Source organism: Oncorhynchus mykiss, chromosome 1 (assembly GCF_013265735.2).
Source record: "Oncorhynchus mykiss isolate Arlee chromosome 1, USDA_OmykA_1.1, whole genome shotgun sequence".
NCBI classification, from domain to species: domain Eukaryota; kingdom Metazoa; phylum Chordata; class Actinopteri; order Salmoniformes; family Salmonidae; genus Oncorhynchus; species Oncorhynchus mykiss.
This window is the reverse complement of record NC_048565.1, coordinates 55,426,270-55,452,807: the sequence shown is the minus strand read 5'-3', so window position 1 is coordinate 55,452,807 and position 26,538 is coordinate 55,426,270. Positions and strand designations below refer to the sequence as shown.

At 43.2% G+C, this 26,538-nt stretch overlaps 1 protein-coding gene across 3 annotated transcripts in view; it reads right to left on the bottom strand.

The window, feature by feature from the left end:
* The window catches only part of LOC110532453 (reelin), a 296,686-nt gene that overhangs the window by 70,417 nt on the left and 199,731 nt on the right, over positions 1 to 26,538 (bottom strand). For all 3 annotated transcript variants that reach the window (XM_036980629.1, XM_036980637.1, XM_036980632.1), the window contains exons 21-26: positions 26,218 to 26,454; positions 25,560 to 25,752; positions 15,655 to 15,767; positions 14,609 to 14,746; positions 708 to 894; positions 284 to 489 (exon numbers count right to left, since the gene is read on the bottom strand). In XM_036980629.1, coding sequence (XP_036836524.1) covers positions 284 to 489; positions 708 to 894; positions 14,609 to 14,746; positions 15,655 to 15,767; positions 25,560 to 25,752; positions 26,218 to 26,454 — 1,074 coding nt within the window. The remainder of the gene's footprint in view (positions 1 to 283; positions 490 to 707; positions 895 to 14,608; positions 14,747 to 15,654; positions 15,768 to 25,559; positions 25,753 to 26,217; positions 26,455 to 26,538) is intronic.

The following is a 26,538-nucleotide window of genomic DNA, read 5'->3' as shown; positions in this document are numbered from 1 at the left end:
ACAGACAGTCAGTCAATCACATTTATAAGGCCCTTTTTACATCACCAGTCACAATGTGACTTACATTAATCTGCATGGCCTAGACCCCCAATAGCACGCAAAAGCATAGTAGCGTCAAAGGAAGAACACTTGAGAGGAACCAGTCCCTCCTCTTCACCGTGGCTTGGGGAAGACTGTGAAGTCTCAGCGTTGAGTCCCCAGCTGATTCCTCCGTCATTACTGTACTGCAGCACCTCTCGGCTCCCCTCCCTCCCTCTCTCCTCTATCCCCTTTCTCTCCTTACCGTGGCTTGGTGAAGTCGGTGAAGTACATCTCAGCGATGAGTCCCCAGCTGATTCCTCCATCATTACTGTACTGCAGCAGCACTCCTTCCTCCCTGCTGTCTGCCATGTTACATTGTACCCAGTCTCCGCCCACACGCAGGTAGAACTGCACAAACTCTGCCCACTCTGTGTCCAGGTCATAGCTCACCAGCTGCCTCAATCCGGCCTGTTACACACACACACATCATAATAATAATGTTGTTTAATGGTTGTTATCTTTGCCTGGTTGCTAACTTTCTTATACAACCAGTATACAACCTGACCATGATGCTATAAAAGACATCATAATAACAACATTGCAACCAGATTTACCTACCGGGTATGATGTCACTTTGTGTAAATGTGTGTGTGTGTGTGTGTGTGTGTGTGTGTGTGTCATCCTACCTTGCTGAAGTAGAGCGAGGACCCAGAGGAGACCACCCCACAGCCCATGTCAGGTGTTACCACCTCTCCACCAATCACTTCCTGCCACACGGCCAGCAGACCATCCTGGGACTCAAAGTCTGACAGGATGCTGGAAGAAAGAGGAGAGGATGCCTGGCAGTCTAGACCTGAGAAACCTGGATCACACCTGGGGAGAGGAGATTATAAGAAATGATAAAGGGTTATAAAGGGTTTCCCCAAGCTCATTACTGCATTTCTATACAATCATTCTTTTTTGAATGCTATTTCAAGAACAGCAAAAACAAGCAAAAATGACAAAGCCATTATCACCTCAGTCGAGCTACAAACACATAGCCTATTTGCTATACAATTGCAATGTTACAACCCTGAAAAGGGGGAAAAATGAGAAATTATTCACACTGACATGTAGCACCAGCGACTGTTCATTCAGTTGTATCGTTGAATTGCATATATCATTAACTCAACATACCATACATATCTCTTTTCCCAGATTACAAAGCGTTGACATTTGTATTCCTAGGCATTATTAATCAAGCTCCACACAAACAGACATCAATGGAGCACACAGGTGATATTTTTATCACATTGTCTACGAATTATTAGAATATTACTTACGATTCTGTATTAATATAAGTGAAGTAGTGGTAACAAAAAGGTGTGTAATGGGTAAACTACTTCAGTGGGCGATGGAGATAAGACAAACAACCACCGATATGAACAAAAACGTATCACACTTTACAACTGTATTGTTTGCATTTTTTATGCATTTTAATGTAGGTCTGTAGGGAAGATAGGTTTGGTTTGGGAACCACTGGTTTGGGAACCACTGTACTAACCTCTTGCTTCCGTTCTCGCTCTCTCTCCTCTGTCTCCTTCTGCATGCATTCATTGACTGACTGACAAATCTATAAGCGACTATTTAGCAGTGCACTCATTATGCGGTTTTTGTTTGTTTGGGGGATGTCTGTAGACACGTCAGTAGTCGCGGGACAGTTTTAAAATTGCCTTTTGTCCGGCATTTCATGAACATACTGTCAGCAGCCTACTTGAGACAACATCGAGCTGGGGTCGTTCGTTTAACATTTCAGGCAAGTTTAACGTTTAACGTTTAACGTTTTAGCCGTTTGAGAGAGTGGTGAAACTGCTAAAAAGGCAAATCTGGGCGCAAAATCCATGGGATGCAGGCGAACATATAAAAAAAAACACTGTTCATGATCCCACTCGATCGCAGAGGCAGACGCGAGTAGAACTCAGTCAGATCAAGAATATAAGCGTTCTGAGCTTTGATCAACACTGAGAGCAATATTAAGATCTTGACCCATAATTTATTTACTTGATTGTGTACAAAATATATATATTTTTTATTTGTATATTTTTAATTAGAAAAAATGTCAGTAGTGCGGACCTCAGTGTCCTCATGTAGTTACGCCCATGAGTGAGCCTGTGAAGACACTTTCTTCGTTGGAGTAACTCCAAAGAGTAACCAGCTCCCAGACAGAGGTTTTGAGAGATTTTTTATTTTCCTGCGGCATAATTTCTACTTTGGAGGAATGCAGTGAAATAAATAACCAAGATGCAAATGAAGGTGAGAGGTTTTATTTTGACTTTGAGTCACGCATGTTGTAATGTGCATACATTTTCCTTTTGAAAAGGGCTATTGCTGTTACAGTTTCTCGTTACCTGCCCAAAATTCTATCAGTAACATAACTTCCCATTATGAAGCATTAGAAGACGACAAAAAGGAATATTGCCATTTGAACAACATCTATTGGAGGATAGATCAGAGTTAGAGTTTATATAGCTGGCTATAAATGGGTGTTGCTTTTCACTTTATGGGTTATGTAGGCTTGTAACCTATTGATTTCTACTTCAATACAGTTAATAACACAATTAGGCTATAGACTGTCAGATTTCAAATCGTTCCAATGAATGAAATATCCCTTGATCTTAAAGAATATGGATTAGTCCATTTTTTACCTGAACATAACCCTGAAACCAAAGCTGAGCCCACTCTGTTGTTTATGTTTTTGTTGTCATGTAGGAAGGATTGGGCCCATTGCTTCAAATAATGAAAAATAAACAATGCTCTCGTGGAATGGCATGCCTTGGGCAGTACTGAAAAGTGCTATTTGCATGTGAAAAATGAATGCCATGTGCTACATTTGCTATAGGCCTATTGTTTAACATTTTGTTGATGACATGTGACTGCTTTTCCTTCACGCTGCGGTCCAACTAATTCCATCTCAATTGGGTTGAGGTCGAGTGATTGTGGAGGCCATGTCATCTAATGCAGCACTCCATCATTCTCCTTCTTGGTCAAATAGCCCTTACCCCAGCCTGGAGGTGTGTTGAGTCATTGTCCTCTTGAAAAACAAATGATAGTCCCACTGAACGCAAACCAGATGGGATGGCGTATCACTGCAGAATGCTGTGTTAGCCATGCTTGTTAAGTGTGCCTTAAATTCAATTAAATCACAGACAGTGTCACTAGCAAAGCACCTCCACACCATCACACATCCTCCTCCATGCTTCACGGTTAGAACCACACATGCAGAGATCATCCGTTCATGTTTCTTGGCTCAAGCAAGTCTCTTCTTATTATTGGTGTCCTGTAGTAGTGGTTTCTTTGCAGCAATTCAAGCATGAAGGCCTGATTTCACGCAGTCTCCTCTGAACAGTTAATGTTGAGATGTGTCTGTTACTTGAACTCTGGGAAGCATTTATTTGGACTACAATTTCTGAGGCTTGTAACCCTAATGAACTTGTTCTCTGCAGCAGAGGTAACTCTGGGTCTTCCTTTCCTGTGGCGGTCCTCGCTTGATGGTTTTTCTGACTGCACTTGACATGTTCCACATTGTCTAACCTTCATGTCTGAAATGAATGATGGATTGTTGTTTCTCTTTGCTTATTTGAGCTGTTCTTGCCAAAATATGCACTTGGTATTTTACCAAATAAGGTTATCTTCTGTATACCACCTCTACCTTGTCACAACTGATTGGAAATGCATTAAGAAGGAAAGAAATTACACAAACTAACTTTTAATTAACAAAGCACACATGTTAATTGAAATGCATTCCAGTGACTACCTCATGAAGCTGGTTGAGAGAATGCCAAGAGTGTGCAAAGCTGTTTCATGACGTTGCCCTCTTTGCGTATAGCAAGCCCCATCCCCCTCTCCCTGCCTCCCCCTTGCCTCCTTCAACTAGGCTGCTGTGGTCAGAGAGAGGTCGTAAATTCCTGAGAAGACCCTGCCACATGGCCACACAGTATAAGAGGCAGAGTAAATTTTCATAGAGCACAAAGGAATTTCTTTCTCCTCACAGAACTTGAGGTACGAACAAATTTCATGTTCCGGAAAAAGTATAAAAGATCGGTGAAGAATCCAGCTACGAACTGGTCTGTTTATTACAACTTGGGGAAGCTCATGGGAGACGGTGTGGCCACATTACCATAACGCTGTTTATATACAGTGCCCTGCGAAAGTATTCGGCCCCCTTGAACTTTGCGACCTTTTGCCACATTTCAGGCTTCAAACATAAAGATATAAAACTGTATTTTTTTGTGAAGAATCAACAACAAGTGGGACACAATCATGAAGTGGAACGACATTTATTGGATATTTCAAACTTTTTTAACAAATCAAAAACTGATAAATTGGGCGTGCAAAATTATTCAGCCCCTTTACTTTCAGTGCAGCAAACTCTCTCCAGAAGTTCAGTGAGGATCTCTGAATGATCCAATGTTGACCTAAATGACTAATGATGATAAATACAATCCACCTGTGTGTAATCAAGTCTCCGTATAAATGCACCTGCACTGTGATAGTCTCAGAGGTCCGTTAAAAGCGCAGAGAGCATCATGAAGAACAAGGAACACACCAGGCAGGTCCGGGATACTGTTGTGAAGAAGTTTAAAGCCGGATTTGGATACAAAAAGATTTCCCAAGCTTTAAACATCCCAAAGAGCACTGTGCAAGCGATAATATTGAAATGGAAGGAGTATCAGACCACTGCAAATCTACCAAGACCTGGCCGTCCTGGCCGTCCCTCTAAACTTTCAGCTCATACAAGGAGAAGACTGATCAGAGATGCAGCCAAGAGGCCCATGATCACTCTGGATGAACTGCAGAGATCTACAGCTGAGGTGGGAGACTCTGTCCATAGGACAACAATCAGTCGTATATTGCACAAATCTGGCCTTTATGGAAGAGTGGCAAGAAGAAAGCCATTTCTTAAAGACATCCATAAAAAGTGAAGTTTAAAGTTTGCCACAAGCCCCTGAGAGACACACCAAACATGTGGAAGAAGGTGCTCTGGTCAGATGAAACCAAAATTGAACTTTTTGGCAACAATGCAAAACATTATGTTTGGCGTAAAAGCAACACAGCTTATCACCCTGAACACACCATCTCCACTGTCAAACATGGTGGTGGCAGCATCATGGTTTGGGCCTGCTTTTCTTCAGCAGGGACAGGGAAGATGGTTAAAATTGATGGGAAGATGGATGGAGCCAAATACAGGACCATTCTGGAAGAAAACCTGATGGAGTCTGCAAAAGACCTGAGACTGGGACGGAGATTTGTCTTCCAACAAGACAATGATCCAAAACATAAAGCAAAATCTACAATGGAATGGTTCAAAAATAAACATATCCAGGTGTTAGAATGGCCAAGTCAAAGTCCAGACCTGAATCCAATCGAAAATCTGTGGAAAGAACTGAAAACTGCTGTTCACAAATGCTCTCCATCCAACCTCACTGAGCTCGAGCTGTTTTGCAAGGAGGAATGGGAAAAAATGTCAGTCTCTCGATGTGCAAAACTGATAGAGACATACCCCAAGCGACTTACAGCTGTAATCGCAGCAAAAGGTGGCGCTACAAAGTATTAACTAAAGGGGGCTGAATAATTTTGCACGCCCAATTTTTCAGTTTTTGATTTGTTAAAAAAGTTTGAAATATCCAATAAATGTCGTTCCACTTCATGATTGTGTCCCACTTGTTGTTGATTCTTCACAAAAAAATACAGTTTTATATCTTTATGTTTGAAGCCTGAAATGTGGCAAAAGGTCGCAAAGTTCAAGGGGGCCGAATACTTTCGCAAGGCACTGTAATAGCCTCAGATATGAGGTTTACATCTAATTGTTGTATAAGATGAATGAGTGAGTATGATACTGTTCGTAAAATTGTGTAATATGATTTTGGACTGTTTAATGAAGGAAAATACAATTTCCTTTTGATTTGAACTAAATCAGAGGACCGCCCTTGAGCCCAGTTAGGGTCAGGCATCCTGGGACAGCCCCTTTTCTGCAATTCCGAATAAAACCCAACTTTGAGAAATTACCACCAGACCATGTTTTTCTCCATTAGGAGAGGACAAAGGTTGACCATTGCTGAATCTTTTAACCATACGACGTGGTTAAACTCTTAGACTATCGATACCAACAGAATAAGAACAAGTCTTTGATATGAATTACTAGTCTGCAGCTAGGAATTCGGTATCATTGAACGCGAAAAACGACAACCACCGAAACATCCATTCTATAAGAAATGAATGCATGTCACTCTGAACTATCCCCTCTAACCAAGACAGAGAGAGAGAGAGAGAGAGAGAGAGAGAGAGAGAGAGAGAGAGAGGACGAAACTCTCCAACAGAAACAAACTTTTCACCAGCGATCAAGACGACACACTGAGCGTAAATATATATATTGATTGCAATTGTTCCCGAATGAGTGAGCGTTCATGTGCATAGGATTAGCATTTCAATTGTTATAATTATCACTCTGTAGTGACTTCTTAGTCGACCCTCACTTCCCCTTTTGTCTAACAAGCCGCCATGCCGGTTTAGCCCACTACGGCACATTCCCCTATCATTTCTTGTAACCACATTTACCTTGTTTGTTTGTTTATGCATTTCTGTGAATTACTTAGTTAGTAATAAATAAATAAATTATTCAAGACAATTTAATTGGATGACTCATAGTGAAGACTGGGTTTGTGCAGATAACCAACAATTTTTTATTTTTATTTATTTTACCCTATTTTCTCCCCAATTTTGTGTTATCCAATTGGTACTATCTTGTCTTAACGCTACAACTCCCGTATGGGCTCGGGAGAGACGAAGGTTGAAAGTCATGCGATATACAACCCAACCAAGCCGCACTGCTTCTTAACACAGCGCGCATCCAACCCGGAAGCCAGCCGCACCAATGTGTCAGAGGAAACACTGTGCACCATGCAAACTTGGTTAGCACACACTGCGCCCAGCCCGCCACAGGAGTGCGATGAGACAAGGATATCCCTACTGGCCAATCCCTCCCTAACCCGGACGACGCTAGGCCAATTGTGCATCGCCCTACGGACCTGCCCGGTCACGGCTGGTTACGAGCCTGGGCGCGAACCCAGAGTCTCTGGTGGCACAGCTGGCACAGCTCCCTTAACCACTGCGCCAGTCGGGAGGCTGATAACCAACAATGGAATGAGACTAACGTGAGGTAAAGTAAATAATTAATTAATCAGAAGAATATGGATCAAATATGAAAATATTAGGAAATTACAACCTTGTAATCTGAATATTTTTCCTTGGTGCCCCGACTTCCTAGTTAATTACAGTTACATGATTAATAAGTTGATCGGTGGTGGTGTGGGGGCTGTGCTTTGGCAAAGTGGGTGGGGTTATATCCTTCCTGTTTGGCCCTGTCCGGGGGTGTCCTCGGAGTGGGCCACAGTGTCTCCTGACCCCTCCTGTCTCAGCCTCCAGTATTTATGCTGCAGTAGTTTATGTGTCGGGGGGCTAGGGTCAGTTTGTTATATCTGGAGTACTTCTCCTGTCCTATTCGGTGTCCTGTGTGAATCTAAGTGTGCGTTCTCTAATTCTCTCCTTCTCTCTTTCTCTCTCTCGGAGGACCTGAGCCCTAGGACCATGCCCCAGGACTACCTGACATGATGACTCCTTGCTGTCCCCAGTCCACCTGGCTGTGCTGCTGCTCCAGTTTCAACTGTTCTGCCTTATTATTATTCGACCATGCTGATCATTTATGAACATTTGAACATCTTGGCCATGTTCTGTTATAATCTCCACCCGGCACAGCCAGAAGAGGACTGGCCATCCCACATATGCTCTCTCTAATTCTCTCTTTCTTTCTCTCTCTCGGAGGACCTGAGCCCTAGGACCATGCCCCAGGAATACCTGACATGATGACTCCTTGCTGTCCCCAGTCCACCTGACTGTGCTGCTGCTCCAGTTTCAACTATTCTGCCTTATTATTATTCGACCATGCTGGTCATTTATGAACATTTGAACATCTTGACCATGTTTTGTTATAATCTCCACCCGGCACAGCCAGAAGAGGACTGGCCACCCCACATAGCCTGGTTCCTCTCTAGGTTTCTTCCTAGGTTTTGGCCTTTCTAGGGAGTTTTTCCTAGCCACCGTGCTTCTTCACCTGCATTGCTTGCTGTTTGGGGTTTTAGGCTGGGTTTCTGTACAGCACTTTGAGATATCAGCTGATGTACGAAGGGCTATATAAAATAAATTTGATTTGATTTGATTTGATCGGTAATACTAATTACAGAGAATCTTTGATAAAACTAAGTCTACAATTTAATGATAGTAAAGACACAACATTTATGACGCCCCCTGTCAGGAATCTAAGATAGAATTAGACTTTGCTGTGGAATTCTATATATCAATTGTGCAAACAGGATTGTACAAACAGACTGCTTTGTATACATTCAAATTGGTTGTGTGTGTGTTCCCATTTGAAGAGGCTACAGAGCGCCTCCAGTAGTGGTCTTTAGCATCAGAGCAATGAGTGATAAATTCCAGATTTAGTCCGTTAGGCAAAACGGTACTACTTCTGTCAGTCAATATTAATTAATAGAGCCAGTAAGGTTCGGAATTAGAGGATAGATCTTCGGAGTTTGAGCCGAAGTATTTCTGTCCGCCTACCGCCTACCGCACTAAACCAATGTGGACTGACTACAGGCATATTCGTATTATGTACCGTGTTGCTCCGGTCAACATAAAGCTAGCAAAGTATGCCGAATGGTTTAATGTGAGACGCCACTAGTAAACCCACCCTTTCCATGGTAAAAGGGAATAGAAGAATGTAGAATGTGATTTAGCTGGCACTAGAGGCTAAGCTAACAGAGGGAACATTTTTCTCTTCCTGTGTGCTGTTTAAATTCCTCCGCCTCGGAAGTCCCACCCTTTGTACTTCCGTTTGATTTCAGCATTCTGCATCACTGGTGGTAAAGAATCGCAAGTGTTGGAAATCCAAACGTGGATCACGTAAAAATAATCCAGCAATCTCAATTGCTTGGGTCTCATTCAATTTATTTATTTAAATTGTTGGACATACCTTTCTAGGTTCTTCCAATTAAATGAGACACCTTAAGCTTTGCAATAGTAACCTAGATGAACCAACTTCCCAGGTTAATTTAAAGTTTAATTCCCAGATAGCCTATTCAGATTTGATTATTCATTAATTTTGATCAATCAAATTTCTTCTTTCTTTCTGCAAAGCACAATCAATCAGTCCCGCCTCCAGCGGGAATCCCATATGGCTTTGGCCTGAGGGGAAAGTGTGCCATAGTGGTAAATGTACCTAACATTACCTTTATGATAATCCAGCAATCTCAATTGCTTGGGTATTATCGTCTCATTCAATTTATTTATTTAAACTGTCAAACATACATTTCTAGGTCTTCCAGTTAAATGAGACACTTTAAGCTTTGCAATAGTAACCTAGAAGAACCAACTTCCCAGGTTAATGTAAAGTTTAATTCCCAGATAGCCATAAAGATGGGCAAGATGTCCAGGTATGATTAATCATTATTGATTAATTCAATTTGCTTTTGCAAATTCATTCACGTCCAACTTCCACAGAACTGTCCAGTACTGATGGTTCATTACCGTCTATAAATAGGTTAAAATAGTCCCAATATATTCCAAAACCAAACTTTGGAAAATTAGGAAAAAATAAATTCCTTTCATAATGTTCTAATAATGTGCAAGCTATCAGAGGGGGTAGTCCCCACTCGCCCGCTAATTAGTGAACCTCCACCTGCAAATGGATTGATCTCTGACCTCAGCAGCGATACAAACCCTAATTATGCCATTAGTGGAAAAGCAGACAACAACGCTTTCCAAAATCAACCATCGGGCGCAGACCTCGTAAAGGTTCTCTCCAGTCTAGCCCTGATGTCTTGCCATCTGAGATTGGCATCTGTCCAATACCGCAGTGCACAGCTGAAGCACGAGCAGGTAATGGGAGACATAAAGGGACAGGTGGAGAGAACTGGAAAACCAATGACAAATGCAGAAAAGGGAAAAAATTCTGCTAACTATGGAACTGCTCTTAAAAACTGAACAATTAAATGTAATTGCAAAAACATGGGACGATGAACAAGCACAAGCTCTTCAACAAAATCGTCTTCTACAGGAACAAAATCGTATGCTACAGGAACAACTTGATTTATCCAAAACTAAATATGATGCAAGCAACCGGAGCTCTGTACTCACAGGAGTAAAGACGATAGGTTTCAGAGCTTGCCTCCCTCATGTGTCCCTCAGTCTTCTCCTCTTGGCCATTCGGCACTGAGTAATATTGCACCTCTTGGCCAACAACAACAACAAGGCTTGGCTTCTCCTCTTGGCCTTTCGGCCCCATTCTTTGCGCGGAATACCTTGACAAACTCATCAAAAATTTCCCCACCTTTGACCCCGTTCCAGGTCAGCCAAACGATACTGAGACGTTCCTAGCTGACATAGAGGATGCGTTGGATGGCTACCCGAATGCTACGGTTTCTGATAGGGTTTACCTGTTGAAGCAAACGTTGAATAGACACGTGACAAGGTTAATTCGTCTACAACAGCAACACGCGCTAAATGACTACGCTAAACTTGCCACAGCTTTGAAATTAGAATTCAGTGGTTCCGCGACTCGCAAACACGATAGGTCACTGGCTAACACCGTCAAACAAGCTCGGAACGAACACCCACGAGCTTACTATCATAGGCTTCGTTCAGCTTACTTTGGCCTACTCACTGAAACAGGCATGGAGGACCTGTTACCTTTTAAACAAATGTTCCTGTCGAACATGTATCCTGCCTTCATTACCTACTTGGGCCCTGCTGCCCACGTTGGCTTGCCTAAGTTACAACTCAGAAAGCTTGCAAGCACAGCTTTTGAGGCATCAAAAGCTCACAACACTAAAAGCCCTGACCACTTGGATTTGAAGTTTGACCAGGAGTACTCACTCCAGTTAGAGGGTGCATTATCAGGTATTGGAGCGTTGAGAGGTGACGCACAACAACAGTTTCTACCACAAAACCATGATTCCAATAACCTCCGCGGTCGAAATAACTGTAAAGTACGACGCCATCAACATGACTACCGCTACAATCGACCTGTTCGCTACGTTCCTGCACCCAACCCACAAAAAGTGTCAGAGCACTAGGGTAACAAAGGGGTGAAGGACGTTCAAAACGTAGACCAATATTCTCCAGAAGTTCCACTACGGGAAGAACTAAAGCAAGAACAATTTGAGAAAAGTCACAAGGACTAGACGGGGAATTAACGGACACCAGGTCCGCAGGAATTAACACCCATAGCAAGAACGTTAAAGTTCTAATTTCTCCCGCTCTCATTCAAGACCCTATCCAGGGCCAGCTTGATCAAGAAATAAGCCCCCAGGCTTTGTCTATAGACTGAGACAAAGGTGGCGAAGAAAAAGGTAAATCGCTTCGTTAAAGCCAAGCCCACTCAAAATCAGAAAAGTCAATCTGCTTCCACCTTGAACAGAAAGGGCATATCACGTCGTTGCGAGCGAACACTCCACTTTGTGGGGAATATGTCCACTAACCATGAATCTAAACGGCCATACCTGGGAACAGTCCTGGAGGACTGCTTAACTTGTCATGCACTAATTGATTCGGGTGCGACAATATCATTCATCTCTCAAACATGGTTTGTTGATCTCAAAAAGGCTTTGAAGCCAACTAAACGTTGGTTAAAAGTGGAACGATGCGACACTACACTTTGAGGGGTCACTCAGACTACCTCGCCTCTCACATTGAGAGTCATGCTGAAACTACACTTCAAGGACGTATCGCTCATTCACGCTGTGTATGTTACAAGCCTCGAAACTGTAACCCTGCTACTTGGAGCAGACTTGATGTGTTACTGCCATTGATGGATTGGAAAACCAACCAGGTATGGTCATAGGCCACCGTGCCTTCTCCACTGACCACACTGTCTCCCCCTAACGCTAGCTGCAACGCAGTCATTCAAGAGGGGTATCTGTCGATAGCACCCCTTGGGAAAAAGATGTTTCAAAATCTCTTGGGGCAGAATCCATCAGCCAACCTGATTGACCATTCTTTTCATGATTTCAAGACAGCTGTCTCTGTGAATAAGCAACTTCCCTCCTCCTTGCAGTCGTGCAATACGATAGTTGTGATGAACTCCTCTTGCCCTTAGAACACCTCCGCAAGCACTGCGGCCGTCTCAGCAAGAAAAACAGTGAGGAGCAGAGTATACTCTGCTTCGGATGATACACCTTCCACTTTGTTGGGGACGGTCACCCCTTACAATGACACTAATGATGACTCCCACTGGTGAAACACTTTGCGATATCACAGACCTATATCCTCGTCTCAGTTCGCAGGTACTGAAGAGGTTGCCACACACGGATGCGGTGGTGACTGACATGCCTCTTGAGCGTTTTGAAGCACAAACACCAGGAGATTTGGTTGAAAGGTTACAGCCATTCTCAAAACGGGGTCGCTGAAAACTCGTAGATAGGGTCCGAACTTTTCATTTGCACCTCAGACACCAACACCACCCGCTGGTGGGGGGGTCCGGAGACACAAAGGGGGGGAATAGTAGCCCAGACCCATGATGAGCCTCATCGAGGCCGGTGGTGGGGTCGAGACTACGGACAACACCGTTCGAGGCCCCCAGACCATAAATCAAATCTAGTTGTAAACTCCCCTACGAGAACAGTGAGGAGCAGACAGGCCCCTAGACAGGGATTATCTTAGAATACATCTAAGATAGTACTGAGGTGTACCACACTGGTCGTAAAGGAAGTCCAGTGGACTTGTCCACCTCCAAAACAAATAGCAACAATAATCATTACTTGCCATGTGTAGGTTCAACTCCAATACAACTAGTAAAACGCTCCAATCATGTGTTCCGGTAGTATAATATTTCAGAATAAATTGGTAGGATAACTGGTCCCTTTGAGCACCAGTACCAATACCAGCGACAGTCAGTCTAGCTACAATCAGTAAGAAGGTTAGAGACCTAACCAATCAAATTACCCTTGACAATAGCGACATATGTTTCACTCAGAGTGCAACACGTGGAAGGGAATCTCCAGTGCACTCTTCCAATGGTTAACACACATGTCACTAATAAATAGAATCCTCCATTCAGGAGGAAAATTATTAGAAGTCATTAACCATGATTACACCACGTACCTCTGGTCCATTTTAATGATAGTAAAGACACGACAGCTGTCATCGAGGCAAAGGGTGGCTTCTTTGAAGAATCTCAAATATAAAATAGATTTAGATTTGCTTATCACTTTTTTGGTTACTACATGATTCCATAGGTGTTATTTCATAGTTTTGATGTCTTCACTATTATTCTACAATGTAGAAAATTGTAAAATATAGAAAAACCATACAATGAGTAGGTGTCTCCAAACTTTTGACTGGTACTGTATATCAAAAGAGCACAAGTTTGAGCATTTGTCCGTTAGGCCTATGGATTTGTTTTGTTTATCAGCACAAATTAGATTGCGCAATAAGTCCCACTCGTGGTCTTCTATAAATTGTTTTTGACAGATAGTAGTTTAGGAGGGAGTAACAAAAAATATATAGCAGTCAGAGTGCAGTATAACTGCAGTTCAACTGCAGTACAATGCAGTTATTCTGCAATTACTGCATACAAAATACCACAGTCGACTGCAGTTACTGTACTTTTACTGCAGTTTCCAAACTGCAATCTATGTTTGTAAGGGATAGGCTGGGATCCGCACTAAGCAGCTGTAGCATTTTTCACTGTCCATCCATGGGTCTCAAAAACAATGATTGATAGGCAGTTTACACTTCTTCAATCCAACCATTATTTGGTTAAAATACACCTATACATTTGTGAACAGCCACCCACGACAACTACAATCCGTAAGGCGCAAATAGGCCAAAGTGAGAGAGCAGCAGTGTGATTCACATCATTGTGATAACCGTATTGCCCGTAAACTACACCACTGCTGTCATCCTTACTTACCTCAAAGTGTTTAATCTTTGGAATCAGACAGCAGTTGCACCATTTGACTGTAGACTACAAAAGCCTATTCCTTCTCTTTTCCTGCGATCCATCAAACACATTTGGTGGTGTGTCATCATAGTGGTCTCTGACTCAGGTGGAACAAATTTGAACTTTTCTCGATGCTGATTTGAATGTCATTGAGAAAGCAGAAAGGTGTTAAAAATATTTTTCACAAACATCCTTTCTACATTTTCAACTAATCCTAGAAGTAATCATGTAGTTTTTCTAAATGATCTGTAATCTGATTACAATGTATTTTATGGTAACGTAACAAACTACAGTTTTTGTAATCAGATCACATGTAACGGGTTACATGTAAACTCCCAACCCTGTGCGCCCTCTACTGGGTATTAGAATGATCAACACGCGCAAGGCATCTTCAGATGGTTTTCTGTTTCTGGCAAGGTAAAAAGTCATGTATTGAGTTAGTTTCCTCGCTAAGTAACACTGTAAGTTAACAAGTTACTTTTAATGGAAGTAATGTTGTAACGTAAAAAAAGTTACCTTTAAAAGTAAAGTTCCCCAACAGTGGCCCTCACTGACCTGCAGTGTCCGTGGTCGCACCATCCGTGTCCGTGGCACATCTGAAGGCACTGCTGTCCGATGTAGATGTCGTCCAGAGCCCATTCATCCTGCTCTCCATAGTAGTTCTGGATCCAACGGAACCGCGTGGCACTGGACCTGCACACACAGACAACAATCAGACACATCAAAGAGAACCAAACCATCCTGCATGTATTGTTAGCACAGCTCATAAGCAAATGTCAGGACCAGGATATACATTTGGTGAGCAGGAATACCAACAGAGTTGATGAAATGGGCATTGGCAGATTGTTAAAAACACAAATGGAGAAATAATATGCTTGAACACCACATTTTATAAAACTTCAGAACACTAATGAGACTGGGGAGGTGACACGGATCAATATAGGATCCATCCATACTATATCATCGTTTTTGTTGTTTTACCGTCCATGATGGAGGTGCTCCATCACCTGTGTAACTATATACAAGCATGTGTGTCTGAGTACCAGTGGATTATGTCTGTGAATTGAAAGTGCACCCCCACCTAGACCCCTAATGTGTATTTTAGTGCATGGCCCTGCATGTGTGATGGTGATGGATGGTGGAGCCAACACGCCCAGTTAGGTTTATTTGTTACAGTCAGAGCAGTCAAAGCAGGTTAGTTCCCTGCAATAGTGACCCAAAATCGACCCAGAGGTAGCCAGGAATCCTTCATGAATGAGATGAGATCAGAAAACCTTTATTTAAGTCCATAGGGCTGGGGAGGGGAGGGTAGAGGAAGGGATGGGGTGGGGATAGGGAGACAGGAATATTGGTTGTAGGTCAGAGTCTCCTCAGGGAGAGGGGAGTGGGAGGTGTGTGTGAATATCTGAGTGTTCATATTGTGTGTGTGTGTGTGTGTGTGTGTGTGTGTGTGTGTGTGTGTGTGTGTGTGTGTGTGTGCGCGCACGTGCACTGTGGGCCCAATTCAGAGTTGAGATGAATGTGCTGAACTCAGACTTTCGTAAAGCATTCTGTCAATGGGTATACCAACCTGTATGGATGAAAGAATGTGTGTTACCCACCATGCTCTATGAGGCAGGGGCAGAGTGATGCGTCTCCAGTCAGTGAACTCAGAGGGATGGTACACACTGGGAGCAGTGAACTCTGAACAGCTGGGCATCCCTGGTAGGCAAGCCTGGGAAGGGGAGAAAATATTCAGTCAACTCTGTAACACACCATATCAATACATCTGACAGTATAGACAAAGTTCATTATTCCAGTAACTACATATTTTATGGTTGTTATACCTACATCAGATAATTGCACTTATTGTATGTGGCTTTAGATTAATACCGTCTGCTAAACTAATGTATGGCAGCATCAGTTCCACAAAAGAGCTGTAAAAAAGCTCTGGAGAGTAGCTCAGTCAGTCCCACTAACAACTGTTATCATAAACAGACCTAATACCGGAGAATGCCCTCAAAGCTCACAATAAGCTAATGACCCTGAGACTAAACATCTCCCTCTGCATCTGGATCCTGGACTTCCTGATGGGCCGCCCCCAGGTGGTAAGCGTAGGTAACAACACATCCGCTAGGCTGATCCTCAACAAAGGGGCCCCTCAGAGGTGCGTGCTCAGCCCCCTCCTGTATTCTCTGTTCACTCACGACTGCACGGCCAGGCACGACTCCAACACCATCATTAAATTTGCTGATGACAAAACAGTGGTAGACCTGATCACTGACAACAACGAGACAGCCTATAGGGAGGAGGTCAAAGATCTGGTCGGGTGTAGCCAGGACAACAACTTCTCCCTCAATGTGATCAAGATAAAGGAGATGTTTGTGGACTACAGGAAAAAGAGGACTGAGCACACCCCCATTCTCATCGACATGGTTGCAGTGGAGCAGGTTGAGAGCTTCAAGTTCCTTGGTGTCCACATCACCAACAAACTAACATGGTCCAAGCACATCAAGACAGATTGTCAAAGACTCCAGCCACCCTAGTCATAGACTGTTCTCTCTGCTACCGCAAGGCAAGCAGTACAGGAGCGCCAAGTCTAGGTCCAAGAGGCTTCTTAACAGCTTCAACCCCCAAGCCATAAGACTCCTGAAAATCTAGTCAAATGGCTACCCCTCCCCTCTCCACACCATTGCCACCCTCTGTTGTCATCTATGCATAGTCACTTTAATAACTCTACCTTCATGTACATACCACAAATACTAACCGGCACCCCTTGTTTATACTGCTCTTTAATTACTTGTTACTTTTATCTCTTATTCTTTTTTGAAACTGCACTGCTGTTTGGGGCTTGTAAGGTGAAATGTTGTATACCTGTTGAAGTCGGCGCATGTGACTATTACAATTTGATTTGATTTGAATATGTGAGGAGACTTCATAGCATAACGCTATCGAAGGTACTTTAAAAGGTATACCATATCATACACTGCACTTGCAGAAGGATGACATTTTATTGTACCTTGGCCTTAGTGATATAGTTCATTTGTAGGAGACTCGTTCAATCTCCGAAGGTAGAAAAAAAAATTAAGAGGCTACTTTAGTTCTATATGAATATATATTATATTTATTTTCCCCCTTTGTGTTATTTTCTAGCAAGGGTGACTTACAGAAGAACGTTTCATCAAGTCATTAACAATAATGTAGGAATGGAACCTCACATCACATCAACACAATCCCTTTTGAATGGACAGCGGGCCCTTCAGACCAGGAACCCTAGTTGACCAGAAGAAGTCCCTTTTGAAATGGGGACCAGCAGGGCCAAGATATGACCCCAATCAGCCTACTATCTCATGTGTTCTAAACAAACCGGAAGAGCCCAAGCTGGAATCATTTTTTGCTCCAGTATACGACAGGGCAATAAAGCCCAAAACCAGATACTTCCTCTTGACCAAAGGTGGGATGCCTTTTTCTAAGACAATTATAATTGAATGTTATTTGTTGGGCAAAATATATATAGAATGTACAATATTGTATTTGCAAATTACAACAAAGTATTAATTAAAACACTTATTTCCAAAGTGGTTCTCGATTACTCAATGAATAATGGACCAAAATGTCATAAAACACCGTTCCAACAGCACACAAACATGAATGAATCATAGTCTCAAGTTTCTAAGTTTAATATTACATTTATATAAGTATTTAGACCCTTTACTCAGTGCTTTGTTGAAGTACCTTTGGCAGTGATTACAGCTCTATCAGGTTGGATGGGGAGCGTTGCTGCACAACTATTTTCAGGCCTCTCCAGCGATGTTTGACCAGGTTTAAGACCGTGCTCTGGCTGGGCCACTCAAGGACATTCAGAGACTTGTCCCGAAGCCACTCCTGCGTTGTCTTGGCTGTGTGCATAGGATCATTGTGCCGTTGGAAGGTTAACCTCACCCTAGTCTGAGGTCCTGAAACCTCTGGAGAAGGTTTTCATCAAGGATCTCTCTGTACTTTGCTCCGTTCATCTTTCCATCGATCCTGACTAGTCTCCCAGTCCATGCCGCTGAAAAATCTACCCCCAGAAATGGAGCCAGGTTTCCTCCAGACCTCAAGCTTGGAATTCAGGCCGAATAGTTTCATCAGACCAGAGAATCTGAGAGTCCTTTAGGTGCCTTTCGGCACACTCCAAGCGGGCTGTCATGTGCCTTTAACTGAGGAGTGGCTTCCGTCTGGCCACTTTTACATAAAGGCCTGATTGGTGGAGTGCTGCAGAGATGCATGTCCATCTGGAAGGTTCTCCCATCTCCACAGAGGAACTCTGGAGCTCTGTCAGAGTGACTTCTCCCCCTATTGCTCAGTTTGGCTGGGCAGCCAGCTCTAGGAAGAGTCTTCCAAACTTCTTCCATTTCAGAATGATGGAGGCCACTGTGTTCTTGGCGACCTTCAATATTGCAGAAACGTTTTGGTACCCATCCCCAGATCTGTACCTCGACACAATCCTGTCTCGGAGCTCTACGGACAATTCCTTCGACCTCATGGCTTCGTTTTTGCTCTGTCATGCACTGTCAACTGTGGTACTTTATATAGACAGGTGTATGCCTTTCCAAATCATGTCCAATCAATTGAGTTTACCACTGGTGGACTTCAAGTTGTGTTTATCTCAGGATGATCAATGGAAACAGGATTCACCTCAGTTCAATTTCAAGTTTCACTGTACATAGGCACTGTACATAAAAAGTGACTGGTTGTAGGATATACATAAATAGGTAAACAGGGCTGAAAGGGACTGGTAGTAGAATATACATAAATAGGTAAACAGGGCTGAAAGGGACTGGTAGTAGAATATACATAAATAGGTCAACAGGGCTGAAAGGGACTGGTAGTAGAATATACATAAATAGGTAAACAGGGCTGAAAGGGACTGGTAGTAGAATATACATAAATAGGTCAACAGGGCTGAAAGGGACTGGTAGTAGAATATACATAAATAGGTAAACAGGGCTGAAAAGTGACTGGTAGAAGGATATACATAAATAGGTAAACAGGGATGAAAAGTGTAATACTTATGGTAATACACTAATGGTAGTATTTACAGTACCAGTCAAAAGTTTGGACACACCTAAACATTCAAGAATTTCTCTTTATTTTGACTATTTTCTACAATATAGAATAATAGTGAATACATCAAAACCATAAAGTAACTGTCATGTACTGTCATGTTGTCTTGTCTCTGTCCTTTCCCTTCACCCTGTCTCCCTCTGCTGGTCGTGTTAGGTTACCTTTTCTCCCCCGCTTTCCCCCAGCTGTCCCTTGTCTCCTCTAACTACCCATTCACCCCGTTCCCCACCTGTTCCCTTTTTTCCCTCTGATTAGGTCCCAATATCTCTCTCTGTTTCTGCTCCTGTCCTTGTCGGATTCTTGTTTGTTTGTGTCATTCATGCCTGAACCAGACTGTCGTCATGTTTGCTGTAACCTTGTCCTGTCCTGTCGGAATCTGCCGGTCCATCTGAGCCTACCTATGTTTGGTAATTAAAGAAGCTCTGTTTAAGTTGATTCGCTTTTGGGTCCTCATTCACGCACCGTAACAGTAACACATATGGAATCATGTAGTAACCAAAAAAGTGTTATTTTAATACTTGAGATTCTTCAAAGTAGCCACCATTTGCCTTGATGACAGCTTTACACACTTTGGCATTCAGTCAACCAGTTTCATGAGGAATACTTTTCCAACAGTCTTGAAGGAGTTCCCACATATGCTGAGCCCTTGTTGTCTCAATTGGGTTGAGGTCAGGTGATTGTGGAGGCCAGGTATTCTGATCCAGGTCCATCACCCTCCTTATTGGTCAAATAGCCCTTACACAGCCTGGAGGTGTGTTTTGGATTATTGTCCTGTTGAAAAACAAATGATAGTCCCACTAAGTGCAAATCAGATGGGATGGCGAATCGCTGCAGAATGCTGTGGTAGCCATGCTGGTTAAGTGTGCCTTGAATTCTAAATACATTTCTGACAACGTCAACAGCAAAGCACACCCACACCATTACACTTCCTCCTCCATACTTCACGGTGGGAACCACACATACAGAGGTCATCGGTTCAGCTACTCCGCTTCTCATAAAGAAATGGCGGTTGAAACTAAAAATCTTAAATTTGGACTAATCAGACAAAAGGACAGATTTCCACCAGTCTAATGTCCATTGCACGTGTTTTTTGGCCCAAGCAAGTCACTTCTTCTTATTGGTGTCCTTTAAAGGGAAAGGGGGATACCTAGTCAGTTGTGGTTTCTTTGCAGAAAATCATTTTAGCAGCAGCATAGGTTGGGTCTGTGTGGGTAGAGACTTGTGGATTGGCACAGTGACATTGAGGATATTTTGTGGGAGAGGGAGAGCAGTAGTTGTTAGCCATTTAAAAGTCTTATGGCAAGGGGATAGAAGTTGTTTAGAAGTCTGTTTGTCTGAGCCTTGATGCACTGATAGCTCCTGCTGGACAGAAGCATGAAGAAAAGTTCATGTCTCAGGTGTCTGGAGTCTTTGGACCTTTTCACAGCCTTTCTCAGACACCACCTGGCATGTACATCCTGGATGGCTGGGAGCTCACTGGGCCATCCACACCACCCTGTGTCAGACTTTCTGGTCATGGTTGGTGCAGTTGCCATAACAGACTGTACAAACAGTCTGGACAACCAGTCTGGATGCTCTCAACAGTGCAGCTGTAAAATCGTTTCAACCTCCTGAGGGAGAAGAGGTGTTGCTGTATTTTCTTCATGACAGTTCTATTGTGAGAGGACCATGTTAAGTCCTCAGAGATTCGGACACAAAGGAACTTGATGCTCTTGACCCTCTCCACCTCGATGTGGATGGGGGTGTAGATCTGTTGGGGCGGAATACAAATTGGAGTGGGACTAGGGTGTCTGGGAGGATGGAGGTGATGTGTGCCAGACCAGCCTTTCAAAGCACTTCATGATTTCCGATGTTAGTGCTACAAGGCGGTAGTCATTGTGGCAGGTAGCGTTCGAGTTCTTGGGGACAGGAATGATGGTGGTCAGCTTGAGACGTGGGGAAGACAGACTGTGACAAAGTGAGGTTGAAAATGACCGTGAAGATGCCTGCCAGCTGGTCTGCGTGTGCACTGAGATGTACCCTGGAATACGGTCGGTCCCCCTGGCTTTGTAAGTGTTGAGCATATTAAGAACCTTACTCACGTCAGCCTTGGAGGGCGAGATCCAGTCCTCTGAGATGGTGGGGGCGCTTGTGCATGGCTCGGTATTGTTATTGTCGAAGCGTGCATGAAATGCATTGAGTTCATCTGGTAGAGAGGCATCGTTGGATAGATCATGGCTAGGTCTACCTTTGTAATCCGTAAACGAGTGTAGCCCTGCCACATTCATCGAGCTTCGGAGCCGGTGTAATAGGATTCCACCTTATTCCTATATTGTCATTTTGCCTGTTTGATGGCTCTGCGGAGTTACCATACCACGGACATACCAACCCTAGGATAGGTCAGGGGAGACTTGGATGACTCTCTCCCCCTTTCCACGCTTGAAACAATAGGCAGAGTCAGATAGTTTGGTGGAACATTTTGAACACTAACCTCAAATGGAGGGAATAAAAGAATGAGGAACATTTCACACCTCAGTTCCAGTGAATGTCTTGGCTGTCACATGTAAATGTCGAGATGACTTCTGGACGAAGCACCAAAGGACTTACTCTTGCAAATTGTTATTTTTCAATTGAAGCCGAGCTAAGGATTCCAGATCACCAGCTCGCATCTAACTGATCCTGTCATGATCTCAGTCAACGATAGTGAACGCTATCATTCCTCGCCAAACCTCTTCGTTGGCCTCTACATGGCATCAGCGCATCTATCAATCCTCGCCAAACCTCTTTGTTGGCCTCTACCCGGCATCAGCGCATCTATCAATCCTCACCAAACCTTTTCGTTGGCCGCTACACGGCATCAGCGCATCTATCAATCCTCACCAAACCTCTGTTGGCCTCTACCCGGCATCAGCGCTTCTATCATTCCTCGCCAAACCACTTCATTGGTCTCTACCCGGCCTCAGCGCATCTCTGAGTCTCCAACCTCCCAGGACTCCAATCTCCGAGCTTGTGTGAAGCCAACTCACCACTGTCATCTGACCAAAGAACACCGTAACTATACATGAAATCACCCTTTCTCTCCTCAGCATTGCATTGATGTGTAATGTGTAGTTCTTTAGGTATAACACTTGTGTAGTCTTAACATTCTGTATACTCTGACCCGCCTGACCTTCCTTCACTAAACAGCTAAAATCTTAAACCCCAAATCTATTTTGCATGAAGAAACAACGTGTCATTCATCACAAACTTCGTGAACATCTAGGTTTTCTCAGAAAGACTGCATTTAATCAGTGAACACCACTCGTGTTTATTACAACACACCTGTCAAAATGGCTTTCTTTACTAATTAATTATTATTATTATTGTTGCTAAAGGTACTGCATAGGTGTAAACATACATTTTTTTAGCAAGCGATAGCACTTGTATAGCCTAAGAAAGTAGCAGAAATGTGCAGAAAGTAGTTTTGAATGCGTTTTATTGAAGGGAAACAATAAGTCTTTAACTTTTTTGGCAACATAGTGATATAAACTTATATGTATATATTGAGGAATTCAACTACAAAATACTAGTCTTGTTCCATTTTTTTAACCATTGCCCCCATCCACAAGGTGCATAAACAACAACTATAAATCAGAATGAAATAAGATAATCGATACAAAGAAACCGTTAAGAACATAAATCAATCATCTCTAATAAGCACACGTAGGACAGTTTGCAAGTGTGTGTGCATGGACAGATGCAGATGTATTTCTCACATGTGCAGCACACTGTATTTGTTTTACAGTCCTTCTTTGGGGGGCAGAATTGGCATCTCCTCCTCTTGCCTGCCTCAGATGCAGCCTCAGGTGGATCAGGACAAGATTCAGCCCCCTGAACAGCTTTCACAATTGATGCAGAGGCTGCTGTTCGGGGGAGGCATTCCCTTCTTTGAATGGTTATAAGTGCCTTTCCCAGCTGCTCCAGGAACACCCTCCTCTTGTTCTGCTTATCAGGCATTCAGGTAGGGTTGATCTTGTTCCACATCACGAAGGCATGTAAGAGGACATATCAATGATGTTATGGAAGATGACCAGGGGCTAGCGGACAGTCATCCGCTGGTCTTGACTCATGGTTATCAAATCGTAGCATTCTTGAGAAAGTGTGAAAGACTTTCAGTGGCATCGTGGCATGGAAAATCGCCCTTCCAGTCTCTGCATCACAGAGAACACATGTAGCCTCAGCTCGGGACCTATACACACCCGCTAAGATTAGCAGCCCTATGTAGGCTCGCAGGACAGTCTCCTCCATTCTTTTCCAGTTGTCTCCATATTTATGGAAACCCTCCAAATTTGTCATCTCCAGGATGATTTTTTCGATGGCTGGTGTGATGAACATGTAGAATGTTGAGGCGATGTCCTGGGCATGGGCAACTGCATGTCTCATGTGCCCTGGGGTCATCCTTATGACATGTTGTGCTGCCATCCTGCCATGGTTGTCATATGGTGACAAGCACCATGTTATTTTGCTGTTCTTTGACAAAAATGTCTCTCTTTCAGCTTGGGGGATTTCTTCTTCATCTGAAGATGATGCATTGTGCATAGTGCTCTGGGTTATATTCTTCCCCATCTTCTTCTTCAGATACTTCCTCCTTTTCTAAATCATTGTTCTCTTGTTCCTCCTGGACATCTGAAAAAAATCTGGTCGACGACCTATTGGTCACTGAAACGTGCACCATTGGCGTCAGCAAAGAGAGAACTGGGGGGGACTGTCATCTGCAGCACCTTTATAGCCCCTGTCTTCATTCCCCAGTTGTAAACAATTTCAATACATTTTTATTTTGTCAGATTCTTTATTTTTTTTGTCAGAATTTGTATTTATTTTGTCTGTGAACTTGAGTCATGTGTGGGTCGCGGAGGGAAGATGCTGCTTGTCTGAGTTCAATGAGTAGCACACAATCTCAATTTCTCTTGTGTGTGTGTCTTCGTGGTTTTTGTGGTGTGTAAATTATTTTATAACTGCCGGGTCAAAAATGACCCTAAGACAATCTTTGTACCCTGGTGGTGCACAGCTTAGATGGAAATATGAACAAAGGCAATGTTTCCCTTTTTCTAATGTTGGTGTCACTCTAGGAAAGGTCATCAGATTTCAAGTTGAAAAAATATAATTTAGGGGGTTTCCTCTGCTGTTAAACGTAGTGGCGGGTAATTTTTTACCCTTAAGACAACACAAGAGTGAAATTAAGTAACTGCTAAACTTTAACATTAGAACTGAACCACTTCTTGTCCCTTTTAAGTTGATTCCTCCAGTCACAATTCGTGACCACACCCTTCGCAGTATGCTCAATCCAAATTGAGAAAATACTCCTCCAGCAATTTCCTGGTAAACAACCTATTGACTTCATAATTTTCTCCTGTTAGTCATATGCCATTATCATCATTCATCCTGTAACCATTGATACTTTTTACTCTTTATTATTCTACTTTTGCATTTTACCTGTTGTTGTGTGTTTCTCTGATACAAAAGAAGCGCTACAAAACGGCACAAATTCACAAATCTGATATTGCGCTCATCAGATATACCTTCAGATAAATCAATGATTACAATTTTGTCCAATAATGGACTGGTGCCCTGATTCATAAAAAAAAAATATGAATCATCCTTAGAGATAAATTCACACATTTTTAGTAATAACTTGGCCAATATTCCATTTCAATAATATGAGCATCAATACAGAAAGGTAAAATGAGGACTGTTCTAAATTATATAACACGGGTGTAAAATCTTTGCTGTTCCTAATTTAAAAAATAAATAACCACATTCTAATCTACAGATTAACTAGACTCACACCCCTGAGCAAGTGTGCCACATTCCATGACTGTCAAACAGATAAAGTGATACACAGTGTACAAAACATTATGAACACCTGCTCTTTCCATGACATAGACTGACCAGGAGAATCCAGGTGAAAGGTATGATCCTCATTGATGTTAAATCCACTTCAATCATTGTTGATGATGGGGAAGAGACAGGTTGAAGACACATTTTCGACCTTGAGACAATTGAGACATGGATTGTGCATGTGTGCCATTCAGAGAGTGAATGGGCAAGACAAAAAATATTCAAGTGACTTTGTACGGGGTATGGTAGTAGGTGCCAGGCGTACCTGTTTGTGTCAAGAACTGCAACGCTGCTGGGGTTTTCACACTCAACCGTTTCTCGTGTGCATTAAAAATGGTTCACCACCCAAAGGACAGCCAGCCAACTTAACACAATTGTGGGAAGCATTGGAGTCAACATGGGCCAGCATCCCTGTGAAACGCTTTTGACACCTTGTGGAGTCCATATGCCGCTACGAATTGAGGCTGTTCTTAGGGCAAAGGAGGGGTGTTCTTAATTTTTGGGGCACTCAATGCATGTGTGCCTTTTATTGTTGATCATTCATTATATTTCACTACTTCTTCACCTCTTTGACCAGGTGCCAGGTCAGGCCATGATTGGTGGAGAACTCCAGGCGGACCTGTGTGTCGATGTGGGGGGAGGGGTCTCTGCCGCAGCCCATGACCAATGAGAACTGCAGTGTGTAGGAGGCTCCAATCTGCATGGACTGGGTCTCCACATAACGGATACTGGAGCCTGGGCTGGGCTCTCCTGAGAAACTACAGTACAATAAACGGTTAGCTAACACACATTAACAACACATAGAACTACTTATCCACATAGTGTCTACTGGAACAGGGGCCTGAAAAAAGTTCATATCTTGGCTCAATCTCAATCAAACCTCAATCTGAAGCAGAGGTGAATGGTTTTTACCAATACCTGTAAAGCTGTTGGTAATGTTTTTAGCAGTATTTGAGTAGATTACACAGGTACATACAATGTTTGTGATGACACTATACCCCGGGATAGTAGGTTGTGTTTTGTTCCGATAGCGTAAAAGCCCCCCCAAAAAAGATAATAGCAACGATTCAGCACCACTGAGATGGACTGCGACATAACTACAAGTATGTAGTTCAGCACCACATGACAGTGTACAGAAACCTTCTAAGGGCAACCTCTCTCCGCCTGAAGATAATGGGAAGTACTGTAGGCCGGAAAGTGAGAAACGCTTGTCTTTAGTATACCTGAGTGTCCAGTCGTGCTGGCAGTAGGGCTGGACGTGCCCCAGGTAGAAGCCCAGACTCTGAGTGACATCAAGTACATTACTGAAGTCCAGACTTATGGTGTTGAACAGCACAGAGGTCATAGTGATCTCATCCACTGCCCAAACGTCATGCCCACGCCCAGAGTGGTACGGCTGCCACCAACGGAACTGCACCCCAAACCTACGGGCACCGGGGGGTAACTCCACTGATACAATCCTGTAGAGGTGAGAAGGAAGGAGGCATGGAGGGGAGAGAATGAAGGGAGGAGGGGAAGGTAGGTGGAGAGTGAGGATGGAGGGA